This window comes from Hibiscus syriacus, unplaced genomic scaffold, assembly GCF_006381635.1.
Source record: "Hibiscus syriacus cultivar Baekdansim isolate YM2019G1 unplaced genomic scaffold, ASM638163v2 tig00110989_pilon, whole genome shotgun sequence".
Classification (NCBI taxonomy): domain Eukaryota; kingdom Viridiplantae; phylum Streptophyta; class Magnoliopsida; order Malvales; family Malvaceae; genus Hibiscus; species Hibiscus syriacus.
Window position 1 is genome coordinate 787,157 of NW_024062943.1, and position 13,205 is coordinate 800,361.

General features: G+C 33.2%; 2 protein-coding genes across 3 annotated transcripts; one reads left to right on the forward strand and one right to left on the reverse strand.

The window, feature by feature from the left end:
* Positions 1–4,598: 4,598 nt before the first annotated feature.
* On the forward strand, positions 4,599–5,703 carry LOC120149137 (NAD(P)H-quinone oxidoreductase subunit L, chloroplastic-like). Of its 2 annotated transcripts, XM_039162027.1 has the most exons (5): positions 4,599–4,840; positions 4,920–5,015; positions 5,092–5,199; positions 5,291–5,385; positions 5,501–5,703. In XM_039162027.1, exons 1-5 carry the CDS (start codon positions 4,721–4,723, stop codon positions 5,649–5,651), a joined length of 570 nt encoding a protein of 189 aa, XP_039017958.1. In that variant the 5' UTR covers positions 4,599–4,720; the 3' UTR covers positions 5,652–5,703. The 2 variants fall into 2 exon arrangements, with proteins under 2 accessions (XP_039017958.1, XP_039017959.1); XM_039162028.1 differs by lacking the exon at positions 4,920–5,015 and having other exon boundaries at positions 4,601–4,840.
* A 750-nt stretch (positions 5,704–6,453) lies between these two features.
* On the reverse strand, positions 6,454–6,954 carry LOC120149166 (the record flags this gene model as incomplete). The annotated part of the gene is made up of 2 exons (XM_039162052.1): positions 6,454–6,572; positions 6,672–6,954. Coding segments are annotated over 2 exons (312 nt in total), but the record flags the coding sequence as incomplete, so codon positions are not given.
* Positions 6,955–13,205: the final 6,251 nt, after the last annotated feature.

Genomic DNA, 13,205 nt, shown 5'->3' on the forward strand with positions numbered 1-13,205 from the left:
ATAAGAAGTTTTCACTATTTTGTTGGCATGTATACATTATACGACACTCTAGACTCCGGTTTATGCCGAGAATCGACTAAACCTTATATCTGATTCCATTAAATGTAACATCCCTAACCTGTACCCGACCCGAATACGAGTCCGAGATGTCACATTGCCTTTTTAAAATAATATTCTTTCCAAATAACATAAATTTTGAACTTATATTAAGAAAATACGATAATATACTATTAAATTATGTTCGTTATAAAATTTTGAGGCAAAAATGATTCCCTGCTACAGGGTACCGATTCCCCTGCTACAATATTGCTACAGTACTTCCGTTAAACATACATAAAACTCGTAAAAATTTACCCTTTCATTACTATACATTTACATTAATACGTTTAAAACATTAGAAAAGTCGTTCAGAGCGTTCGTATTAAAACATTTCTTACATGCCAACATACTATATACAATCAAAATACATACTTTATTAGTTACTTCTGATCTGATCTTCTAGCAGTGTTGTTATTCTTGCCACTCCTATTTATGTTATTCTTGGTTCTTGGTACCTACGTATAAATCACCTACACGCTAAGTCATAGACTTAGTGAGGCATAATAAAATATATAACAATGAATTCATGAAACGTGCACTTTTATCGTTCAATCGTAACATTATAACCTGCATGTATCCATTACACTACAACATATATGATCATGTCATGCATATATGAAATTTATCGTCTTATGCAAGTTTCACTTTACTTTATCTTTGTATTGCCCATGTACATTATTGAGAACAGGAGGTAAATGAGTACTCTGAGGTTGTGCACGAATGTTGTCACCACAGCTTGAATAAATTCCCACTAGGACACTGAATATTTGTCCTGAAGGACTTCTATGTCCCGAAGAACCACTATGTCCCGAAGGACCACTGTATATCCCTCGACTCTTGGTATGCCAATTATACCTACAACTCTCACACTAAATAACATGGGCTTAAATATGAATACATTTCTCATTTTCATATCTTTTTCATCACTTTTCATATAAACACATATTTCACTTCACATGTACACATATGATCATTTCCATTATTTCACATACCTGGATTAATTCTCTGACAATTGCATTCTTTCATATAATATCATATTAAAGCATAAATGAATTATGCATGAAATCACTATATCCAATATATATATATATATATATATATATATATATATATATATATGGATGCATGTACATGAATATGAAATCATAAATTCAACTATAAAAGATAAACTTATCGCAAGTCTTATCTCCATATAATTTTATCTAGTATGTGCACTCACCTTAGCCTTGCTTACTTTGACTCGATTCTAATTCTTCGAGTGTTCCGGAACATGATTACGTTCTATATCTACATAATAATAAATTGATACATATCAGTATACTAATAACATATCCTAAACTTTCATTTCTTAAACTAAAGGAAAGGTAATTTCATTGCTTATTTAAAATAAGTATCGGTACCTATTGAATGGGTACCGATTCCCCTGGCCTAGAGTTCACATTTTTAGCACGTGATTTACTTCATTTAAGCTCAATACTTCATATTTCCTCCCCTTTAATAATCCTAACTTACATACACATGATTAGCCTCACTAATATTCATTTATCCCATCTTTAACCTCAATATCCTCTCCTCTTCATGAAATTCAAGAATCATACTCAAATTTCAACATGTTCTAAATTCAATTCTAACACTTCTTATGTCTTAACTAGATTGATGACAAGTCAAATCCAACTTCTAAATTCATTTAAACCCTCTTATTCAAAATTTCACTTTGAAACTCATTCCCTTTAATCTTCTATAACTCAAAACTCTTTGAGTTTCTAAGTCCCTTTTTCCTTCCATCATGTTTCCTAAATCTTCATGAATCAAAACCATGCTTGAATTTGAAGGATTAACCCAAAGAAATCAAACTTACCTTGAGCTTGGATGCTTCACGTTTGAGAGAAGAAGATGAAGAAAGAAGGAAGAAGAAATGAGAGAAATCTGGAAACATTTGTTTCATACATAAGCCCCGTATGGGTTTATAAGATAACCCCCAATTAATATTTTATTCATCACCTTGTTCAATGACCCTTTTACTTTTCCTTTATTTGCTAATTAATCCTACACCAACATCTTTCAATTAATTCTTTCACCTTTCAATTTATTTATTTTGGTCATTGAATTTAAAAATCTTACACTTAAATCACTAACCTGATATTGAGGATGTTACATTCCATGTTATTCAAACTTAATTCTAACACTTATAACTTCTTATTCTCATATATGAAAAGTCAAATTCAACCTCCAACTTCATTTAAACCCTCTTATTCACTTCCTATCTTTAATCCTTCATAACTTACAAATCTTTAAGTTTTTATGACCTTTTTCATTTCCATCATCTTTCCTAAAGCTTCATGAATCAAAACCATACTTGAATTCAAAGGATTAATTAAAAGAAATCAAACTCACCTTGGGCTTGGGTGCTTCACGTTTGGGAGAGAAAGAAGAAGATGAAGAGAATTGTTTGGAAACATTTGTATGTTGTTTTTTTTAAAAAAAAATACAATATAAAAATTTTCATGTATTTAAGGTTCATGTTTGAGTTTGAGGTTTTAATCGAGTTAAATTTAAGATTTTTTTCATTTTGAGCTTTTTACGAGTTTCAGTTCATGATTTCGAGTTCGAGTAAAACTTGAAAAATGAACACTAATCCAAATATTAGTGACCATTAACGTAGTTTACTCTTAAAAGCATTACTTTTATGAGTAAATCTTATTTAAATTATGATATCTTTGAGTCACAGTACGTAAAACTATTGAAATCAATTTGGTCAAAGCTAAATAAATACTCGACTCGAGATCGCGAGCTACTCAAGATCGTGTGTTACTCGAAATCGACTCGGTCAAAGCTCAATAAATACTCAACTCGACTTCGCACATGGGGTATTTAAGAATTTTATTTAGTCTATAACTCACGTTGTACAACATAACATGTCATTAAACAATACATTAAACAACAACAACAACAATAAAACCCTATTCATATATGCAATGGGGTAAAGGGGAGGTAGGGTAGTAGGCTGCCCCCCAACGCCAGGATGAGAGCAACTTCCGTGGAAAACCTTCGACATTCAGAAATAAAAATAAAAAATAAAGATAAAATACAATGCATGTATAAATAAATAAATACATAGTTGAACAGTCTTCATATGCAGAGGATACACAGAGGTCAGCAATAGCAAGCTACGAGAATGAATAAAGTCAAAATGGTTTAAAACCTAAACTAATGCAACACTACTTCGCTACCCTAGTTCTAGGCCTTCAAAAATTCCAATGACAGAAATGTATAAAAAGTAGAGGTCATGGGAATTACTACAAAGGCAATTAAAAAGAAGACAGAGGTGCTACACCCTATGGCTGTGACCCACACTACTCGACTACCCTGGTCTTAAGTCTCTATACTTTCCTATCAGAGGTCATTCCTCGGTAAGGGCTAAATCCTTCAAATCAGATCTAAAGCAGTTTACCCACTTCCTCCTTGGTCGTCCTCTCCTTCTGGCACCTTCGACTGTAATCGACTCTACCCTCCTGACCGCATCCGACGGTTGTCGCTTAAGGACATTCCCAAACCACCGTAGTCTTCCCTCCCTCAATTAGTTAAATTATTTTTATTAAATAAATATTAAAAAAAATTATATGCTTAATACTTACACTGTCATTTTTATTTAGTTTCAGTACTCAATTTTATTTTTTTCAAAACCATTAACGATAATGTGATATGGCATGACATGCAAATTTTTTTAATTTCCACATCATTTTTTAATCTCCGTTAGTATTTTTAATTAATTTTATTTAACCAATTAAATGATGACATGCTTAGCCAATTATGAAGATAAAATAAAAGAAATTATTCTTGCTCTTAAAATAATATAACTAGTGATACATTTTAGTACGTTACTTTAGTGATATGTTACGGTATACGACGTGACCTGTAAAATTTTCCTTAAAAGTAATATTTTTTGCACAACTATATTGAATTAGTCTACGAACTTAAACAATTTTTTGTATATAAAAGATTGTTGAGAATTGGAATATAAATGTTAGCAGTGACAGATCTAAAAATTAAAAAAAAATGAGATCCAAAATTTTAACGCTCTATTTTAAAAATTTTAGGTATACAAATTTTCTTATTTTTTTTATTTTCATTAACAAATTAAATTTAATTTAATAATTTTCTCAAAATAATAAACGTACCTGCTAATCAGTCTACCAGTTGAAAGGTAAATATATTTATCGTAACATTCTAATATTTATGTATTACATCGTTTAAAGACAAATAATGAACGAGGTTTAAAAATGTGATAACTCTTAAAGAGATTTATATATATATTTTATTAAGAAATGATTTATATTTCATTCTAATATATTGACTCAATTTTATAAAAATAAAATATATTAACTGAATTTTCAAATAATATAAATACATATATATTTAAACTCAAACTAGAGCTAGTAAAGGATATGGATTATGTGCAGTGGTCTTCACATAACAACATAATACGTGGCAGCCCCCAAAATATTTGAGAATTCCGATTTTCCATTTTCTTTTTTCCGGGGAAAATCCACGCATTCTCTGCCATGAAACTCTAACTCAAACCCGATAAGGAAAAAAAAAAAAGAAGTTACAGTGCTCAAAGATGAGCTCTTTCAGCTTCCAAATCCCTTCCATTTATTTCTCCCCTTCTCGAAGCACGACATTCCCATTCTTCAATATTACATCTCAACACAAATCAACCAACAATCCCAGGCTTCGTAAGGTAATTAAAAACTTCCTTCCATTTTGTGGTATTTTTGCTTTAACTTGTGCAATTTTCTCACGCTTTCTGAATCTTTCAGAAACCCAATGTTATAAACATCAAACGAGACCCAAATGATTACTCTGATGCAAAGAAGACAAGCTTGGCTATTTCAATTGCTGCCCTTATTTCCGCGGTGAGATATTAATCTTTTTTCTCTGTTCTAATGCATGGGTCATGTAAATGATGATGAAGGGTTTTTTTTGTACCAGTTTGAGCAGCCGACATTAGCTGTTACAGGGGTAAACAATGAGCCAGATCTGATCACTGTGATAATTCAGCTGGGAATTATTGCTTTTTGGTACTTCCTTGTCATGCCGGTAAGTATAATATATATGTTACAATCGTTTTCCCTGCCTCTGAATTTGATAGTATTATTTTTTGGTTTTTGCTTAATTTCTGAAATGGCAGCCAATCATCATGAACTGGCTTAGGATAAGGTGGTATAGAAGAAACCTGTTGGAGATGTATTTGCAGTTCATGTGCGTCTTCATGTTCTTTCCGGGGTGAGTTTGTGCATTCTTTATAGCTTCTTTTAGTCATTTTCACAAACACAAGGTAAACTTTAGGAAAATCTGTATGTTTCCATTGAAATTTTACGTGATTCAACTTTGAATTCAGGCTACTGCTATGGGCACCGTTTTTGAACTTCAGGAAGTTCCCAAGGGATCCATCCTTGAAGTATCCATGGGATACACCTAAAGATCCTTCACAAGTCAAAAATGCATACGCCAAGTATCCCTATGCCAAGCCTGAAGATTATGATGTCTAATTGGTGAGATGGTTACAAATATTCATAGCCTCTCTAATTCTTGTTCTTGCTTGTATATTATACAGCTTGAGACAATCCAAGAAACTTGTTCAATTTTAATTTACAAAGATTTCGTTTATTTATAGGCGTAATGCTAAAACTACCCTTATCATTTGCCCGAATGGTTGTTTTAACATTTTTTTAAAGTACTTTAGCCTTCAACATTTTAATTTTTGTCATAATGACCCCTATTGAATAAAAATAGTTAGTTGACTAATAATTAACGCATATTATTGATGTGACATTGTTACATATGTTTAATTGCTTACATATAATGTTTTATGTCATCTAAGATGATGATGTGATATATGTTTATATCACTAAAGAAGATGACATGTCATATCACTCAAGAGGATGATATGTCATATGTCATATTACTCAAGATGATAACATGATGTGTCACATCAACAATCGAGCACATATGAAAATATTAAGTCGTCAATATATTTTGACTACTAGTTAACTAATGGATTTTATCCGATAGAGACTATTTTGATAAAAAAAAATTGGAACATTAAGGATTTAAACACTAAAAAAATAAGTGTTAAAATGATCATTCAACTAAATATTAGGGGTTAATTTTACCATTATACATTATTCATAAAGCTTGTTTATGTCATTGCCATAAATACATTGAAAACATGCTACCATGGTCATCCAAGATAAGCATTATTGGGATTCTTAATTTATTTATAAATTCATAAAATATATTTTAATGGGAAGAGATCTTAATATTGAGGAACTTATGAATCCATGCCTTCGGGTTCCTAGCTTCCTTCATTCTTGACCTCTCACCATATTTCATGCACTCACTCCTTGGTTTCTTGCACAACACGAAATTCCTCGCCCCATGTCATCCAATCGTCTCCCATGAACTCAGTGCTGCAAAAAAAAAAAAATGTAAACAATAATACATTCTTCAAGCAAACCAAACAAATGTTTATCAACTAAAAGCAGTACAATTCGAACAAAAAAACTCGTCATCCGATCGATCACTAGGGCAGTAAAGGAAGAAATACTTCATATCAAATCCAAGAACAGGAAGTCGACCCTCACGAGCATATGCTTTCAAAACTGTATCAATGACACATTCAACAAGCTCTTCCTCATTAACAGTGAACTGAATTGGCCCTGAACTTCCAAGAACAGTGATGCTAACCAAGAGCCTGTAGCCCTTGGGACCCGATTCTTCTTCTGCTTTTAAACCAACATTTCCCCCCAGTTTTTTTTTTAATATGAATCCAAAGAAATATAAAAAAGCGAAGGAATATTTATTAGAGAGTTATCAAAAAGGGATTGGGGGTGGTGTTGTTTATGGATTGAGGCCGAGACAGCGATAATACTAGCCTTCTCTACAAGAACCAAATGTGGAAGTGTTGAGGTTAGCTTAGTTACAGGAAGTCAGTTTGTTATCATGGTAGTTAGACAGTTTAGTTTGTTTACTTTCTTATATAAATATCTTTGTATTGTAAACTTAATTTAGATGAATGAAATACAAAAGTATTCTTTATCTTCTCTGGGTTATCACAAATTTAACATGGTACCGAGAGGACTATTTTTTTGTCCCGGGGCTATTGGGTTTGTGTGGGCTAGTGATTTGGGGGTGGTTTGTGTGGCTGATTTTTATTTTTGTTTTTCTCACGTGTTCTTTTTCATGTATCTCTGTGCTTTTCTCCCCCCCCCCCAATTTTTACGATTCTAGGATTTCATTTTCAGTCGAACTGGCACCAGCGACGGATGAGACGGTTGTGGATTTTAACCATCCACTATATCTACACCCACTTAATACACCGAGACATTATTGGTCTCGCATCAACTCACGGGATCGGAAAATTACAACATATAGAGTCGTTCGATGAGGATAACGTTATTGGTAAAGAAAAGTTGGGCTTTGTTGATGGTGAGTGCGTGAAGGATGATTATCACGTTTCTTTGCTCCACAGTGGGAGCAGTGCAATGCCATCGTTTTGTTTTGGATATTGAATACGGCGAGTTGAGATTTATCTACCGGTATTTGTTTTTACTTCGAATGCTTCGTTAGTTTGGAAGGATTTGCATGAATGTTTTGATAAAATAAATGGTTCACAGATTTATTTTCTTCATCGAGAGATCGCAACTCTTAGTCAAGGTAAATCAACTGTCTGTGTATTATACTCTTTTGAAACTTCTCTGGGATGATTATAATGCTCTCATTCCTTTTTATAATTGTAGTTGTGAAGTGTCGCAACAAAATCTCCAGCATCACGCTCAACAGCAACTCTTCCAATTCTTGATGGGATTAAACGAAACCTATTCGGTTATTAGGAGTCAAATCCTTCTCATGCAGCCTTTACCTATGGTGAATAAGGCTTATTCGATGATTTTCCAAAATGAGTCTTAAAGAATGCACTTGAATGATTTCACACCATATTCGGATTCTACAACACTTTAACCGAAAACATTTGGATCTTCAGATCATAATCGATTTCAAGGAGTTTGTGATTACTGCAAAATAAAGGGGCACAATCGAGATAACTGCTACAGATTGATTGGTTTCCCAACTATTATAAGTTCAACAAAAAGAAGGCGACTCAAGCAGCAATGGTAAATAGCACTAAGGATTCAGTTGATTTGGAGCACAAGGTAGGACATGTTGATAATCAACTACCTGTTTCAAGTGCTTACTCTATTCCTTCAAGTGCTTCAAATTGCTATAGTGAATCTTGCAGGTACATGTTCTAGTGCTTCATCTTGTTCTGATAAATCTGTTTCTTGGATTACAGATACAGGCGCGATACATAATATTATGTCTGATTCAAGAACTTGAATTTCCCTGATTTGTGTGCTTCGCATTTTGTCCATACACCAAATGGTAAAACCGGCCAAATTGCCAACAATGGATCTTTTCCCTTAAGCCCTTCCCAGTCTCTTCATAATGTACTTTTTGTTTCACAGTTTAAGCATAATTTGTTATTTGTTCCAAGACTCACTTGAGAAAATAATTGTTCTGTCATTTTTATCCGAATTTTTGTGGTTTTAGGACCTATGCACTAGAAGGACGAAGCGGATTTATAAGAAGTCAAAAGGGCTATATTTTTTCGAGTCACCTGCTTTGAATTCTAGTTTGATTTATGAAGCTTCTTGTAATTCTTTTTTATCATCTAATGAGTTTTGTGATGATAGTCTTGTTTCATCCTTTTGTATGACTTTTGTTTCTAATAAGAATATTCATCTTTGGAATGGCTATTTGGGCCATGCTTCGACATCTATAACGAGTAAAATGTATTCTTTAATTTTATTTTGTCTAATGAGAAGTTGTGTACATGAATGTCTTGTTTGTCCCTTATCCAAATAAACTAGGCTTCCTTTTCCACAAAGTAGTTCTAGGGTCACTTTTCCGTTTGACATAATTCACATTGATTTTTAGGGGCTTATAGAATTTCTACACACAATAGGGAATGTTTTTTTCTTACTGCGGTTGGCGATCATACCCGTATAAGTTGGATCTTTTTGCTTTGCCTTAAGAGTGATGCCATCTTATCTATTAAAAATTCTGTCAGCTTGTCAGAACACAATTTTTCAGTCACCATTAAAATCATGATGAGTGATAATAGTTCCGAATTTTTCAGCAATGAGTGTTCGATTTTTTCTCTTCCTTAGGGGTCATTCACCCAAATTCTTGCGTTCACACTCAATAAAATGGGGTTGTTGAATGTTAGCATCATCATATTTTGGAAGTAGCCAAACCCTTCATTTTTATTCCCAAGTACATTTGAAATTTTGGGGTGAATGTGTCTCTATAGCTTGTTACCTTATAAACAGACTACCTACTTCAGTATTGCAGTGGAAAACTCCATTTGAGACTCTTTACAAAAAGTTCATGATCTTTCACATTTAAGAGTATTTGGATGTATAACTTATGCCATTAACACCAATTATCATAACAAATTCTCTACTAAAGTTGTTCCATCTATTTTTTAGGGAATTCAAGTACACAAAAAGGATATATTCTATTGTCTTGTTTCTAAATCGTTGTTTGTCAATAGGAATGTTATTTTTCACGAAAATGTTTTCCCTTTTTCTTGTTCACAGCTTCCAGATTCTCTTTTTTTCCCTCCTCAACCTCAGGCTCCAAAATTTGAGTTTTTAATCATTCATGTTGTCCCATCTGTTTCAGATTCCAGACCTGTTTCACCTAGTGTTCCTTCTTTGTCTCTTTTCAGTCCTTCACCAAGTGTGTCACCAAATGTGCCATCTTTTAGTCCATTGTCTGTTTCACCAGATGAGTCCTCATTGTCTTCTTTTATTTCTGGTACTGATTCTGTTCTAGTCCAGCAAGTTCATCATTCATTTCGGCGTCCAAACCACCTAATTGATTGCAGAATTATGTGTATACTTGTCAATCCGCTTCGCCTCCAAATTCTTCCTCGATTGCTCAGTATCATATTTTTTTATTACATTACATATTCTCATTTACCAGCTCACACGCAATTATTTCTTTCTTCCACAACCACTTTGTTTAAGCCTTAAGCTTACCATGAAGCTGTCCAAAATCCCTTATGGGTTAATGTAATGCCCTAATCTGGCCCAGTCCGAAAATCGATGGATTAAAACCTTATACGAGACCACCAAAGTGGCTAACCAAATTTTTTTTCTTTTTAAAACGACATTCAACATGATTAAATCAAACTCATAAAAATAAACATGATTTTAAAACATACAAATTTAGTGTTGTAATTCCCCAAATATCAGGTTAGTAGTTTCAGGCTAACTTGAGAACAATAAAATAAGCCTAATAAGCTTATGGAATGACTTGGACCAAGTTATGAATGGAAGTGGGATTGTGTTAGGCTCAAATGGTGAAAAAGATCCCATTTTAATATCTAAAGGGAAGTTGGAGGACTAAAAGGAACATCAGCCCTCTTTTAAACCAAAAGCTAATTTGTTTTAATGATGATAATGTATTATGTTTTACCCACTCCCCCTATTCACCCCCATTTTCATCCTTTTTATTCCCTATCTTCTTCTCCATCTTCTTCTCCTTCAATAAAACTATCAAAGGTACAAACTTGATAAACCTCCAAGCTTATTTTAGAAATTCTAAGGTAAGAATCACAATCTACTCACCTCAAGGTTTCATTTGAACCCTAAATCTCAAGGTTTGGTTACAATAGTCATAAATGAAGGTTTAAAATGGGTTTAGAAAATTAGGGATTCTAGCTCTTTTTTGGGTAATATGAGTTTAGGAAGGCGTTCTTAGACTTATTTTGGTCTTTTAACCAAGTTAGTAACTCATTTCCCTATGTTATGTTTGTGAGAGAGATTGGAGAAAGTTCCAAAACCAAAAGAAAAAGGAAGTTAGCCCTTGATTGATTTGGGGATGTTTTTCTATAGTTGAACATCAAGGTAACACATTTCTAACATCTCTATATAATTTGTGGATCATTTAGTGCCTTTACTTAGCTTGCATTAGATATGAAGCATATGAGCATGTTTATGGTAAATCCTAGTTTATGATGTTTATAAGCACGGAAAATGACTCTTTATGACCCCAATTGATATACATAAGACTTAAACATCCTTAATGGCCTTGAGGGGGATAAATGAGTAGGATTAAATTGCCTTTTCGTGCCCAAAATAGGGCCTTGAGGGGGATATTGTTCATTAGCTAGCTTGATAGAAGGGAGTTTTAGAAGGGTAAGTTTCGATACTCTATGTAGGTCTGATTTCAATACTCACAAGGTAGTATCGATACCGTTTTAGACTTAAGATTCTAGTAGCTGATTTTGGTACCAATACTCAAGAGAGTATTGATACTATGGTGAGGGTACCAATACCCTAAATAATGTATCAATACTCATCTAATTTTTCAACCATCGAAACCATTTTTAGTATTGATACCCTAGAGATCAATATCGATACTGTAAAGCCAATCCGATACCCTCATCTTGAGTAGGTTAAGAAATCCATCTTATCTCAAGTATTATAGCAAGGTCATTCAATCTCCAAAAATAAGAATCCAAGTGAGAACATTACCATGACTATAATTAAATCTAGAAACGCAATTCAATTAAGAACTCATTAAACTAGCCTTGTATGACGTTTGGGAAACAATTGGGACACCCGAGGCACTCTAGTTATAAGATGATCGTTTGTATGCTAGAATGCCCGGACATGTCCCAGTTAGTACACAAGTCACTAAAATGTTGACGGGGCGTGTAACACCTTCAACTCATATTTATACCAAATACAAGTTAAGGATGTCATATTGTTTCTGTATAACAGTTACTACTCGAAAGAGGGTAAAATTTTGTTTATTATAAAATTACAAATATCACTAAGTGTAACCCCTTAGACCCGACCTGGAAGTTTCGACTAAATCTAGAGGATCACATATCATATACAGAAGTCATTTTCATATTTAAAATGCAGCCCAAATCCATTTCAGTAAATAAAATTCAATAAACGATAAAGTTCTGATATAACAATAAAAAGTCTAAGAAGTAAATATATAAGGATATCAACATCAAAAAATAAAATATCAATAATACAAATAAATAAGCGGTAGTAAAACAATCGTTACCAAAATATAACAGAAAAGGCGTATAAAAATATGCAGTGATACAAAATAGAGAATGTCTGCTATCCTATTGTAGAGCAGTATCTGAAAAGTTAAAAAAAATTAAAGAATGAGCTAAAAAGCTTAGTGTGCTCCTTGCGGTGAATAAAAACATATAGATAAAATACTTCGGTAAAAGTCAAGTATAAAATATATTTTGATAATACGAACACTACCCCCATCCGAACACCAGAATATGTAGGTTCCCCTGAATCATACACCCACATGTATACCCAGTAAGGACCTTATACTAATAGTATAAGGGCATGTGGTAAGGACTTACCTGTGCACAAAGCAGAGGAGCTTGTGGTAAGGTCTTACAAGTCATAGACTAAGCCTGAGATATTTCCTCCAATCATACCCCCAATAATAGTAAATATGCATGTATTTGAGTGAAAACGATAATTTAATTTATTAAAATATTAAAACGTGCCATATTTCATAATCATATGCAAAAATACGATAACTATAGATCATGTCGAAAGAATAGGGTAATCAGATATCATACAGTCATAGTGTTTAAAAAAAATTAGAATTAGAAATAGTTTAGATAGATATTTCAACACAACTTTGTAACGCCAATAGGAACACACATATATCGATCTGAGAAGTTTGGGATAGTAGTCTACTCTCGGGTTTGCCTATCAGGGTCAGCGACAATGCTAGATCCTACGAATCAGAATAACGAAAATCAGAATCCTAATAAATAAGTAATAAACTTTAATTCAACTATATTTTACAAAAACACACGAGTAGCTCTCAAAGAATGTGAACCGGACTGATCAACCAGGCAGGAAGCACCAGAACTAGTCGACCCTTGATCAGGGGATTCATGATTACTTTCATGAAAATACAAACCCAGATCAATTCTATAATCAAATCCTAGATAAATAAGAAAAAATGCTAAAAATACTAAG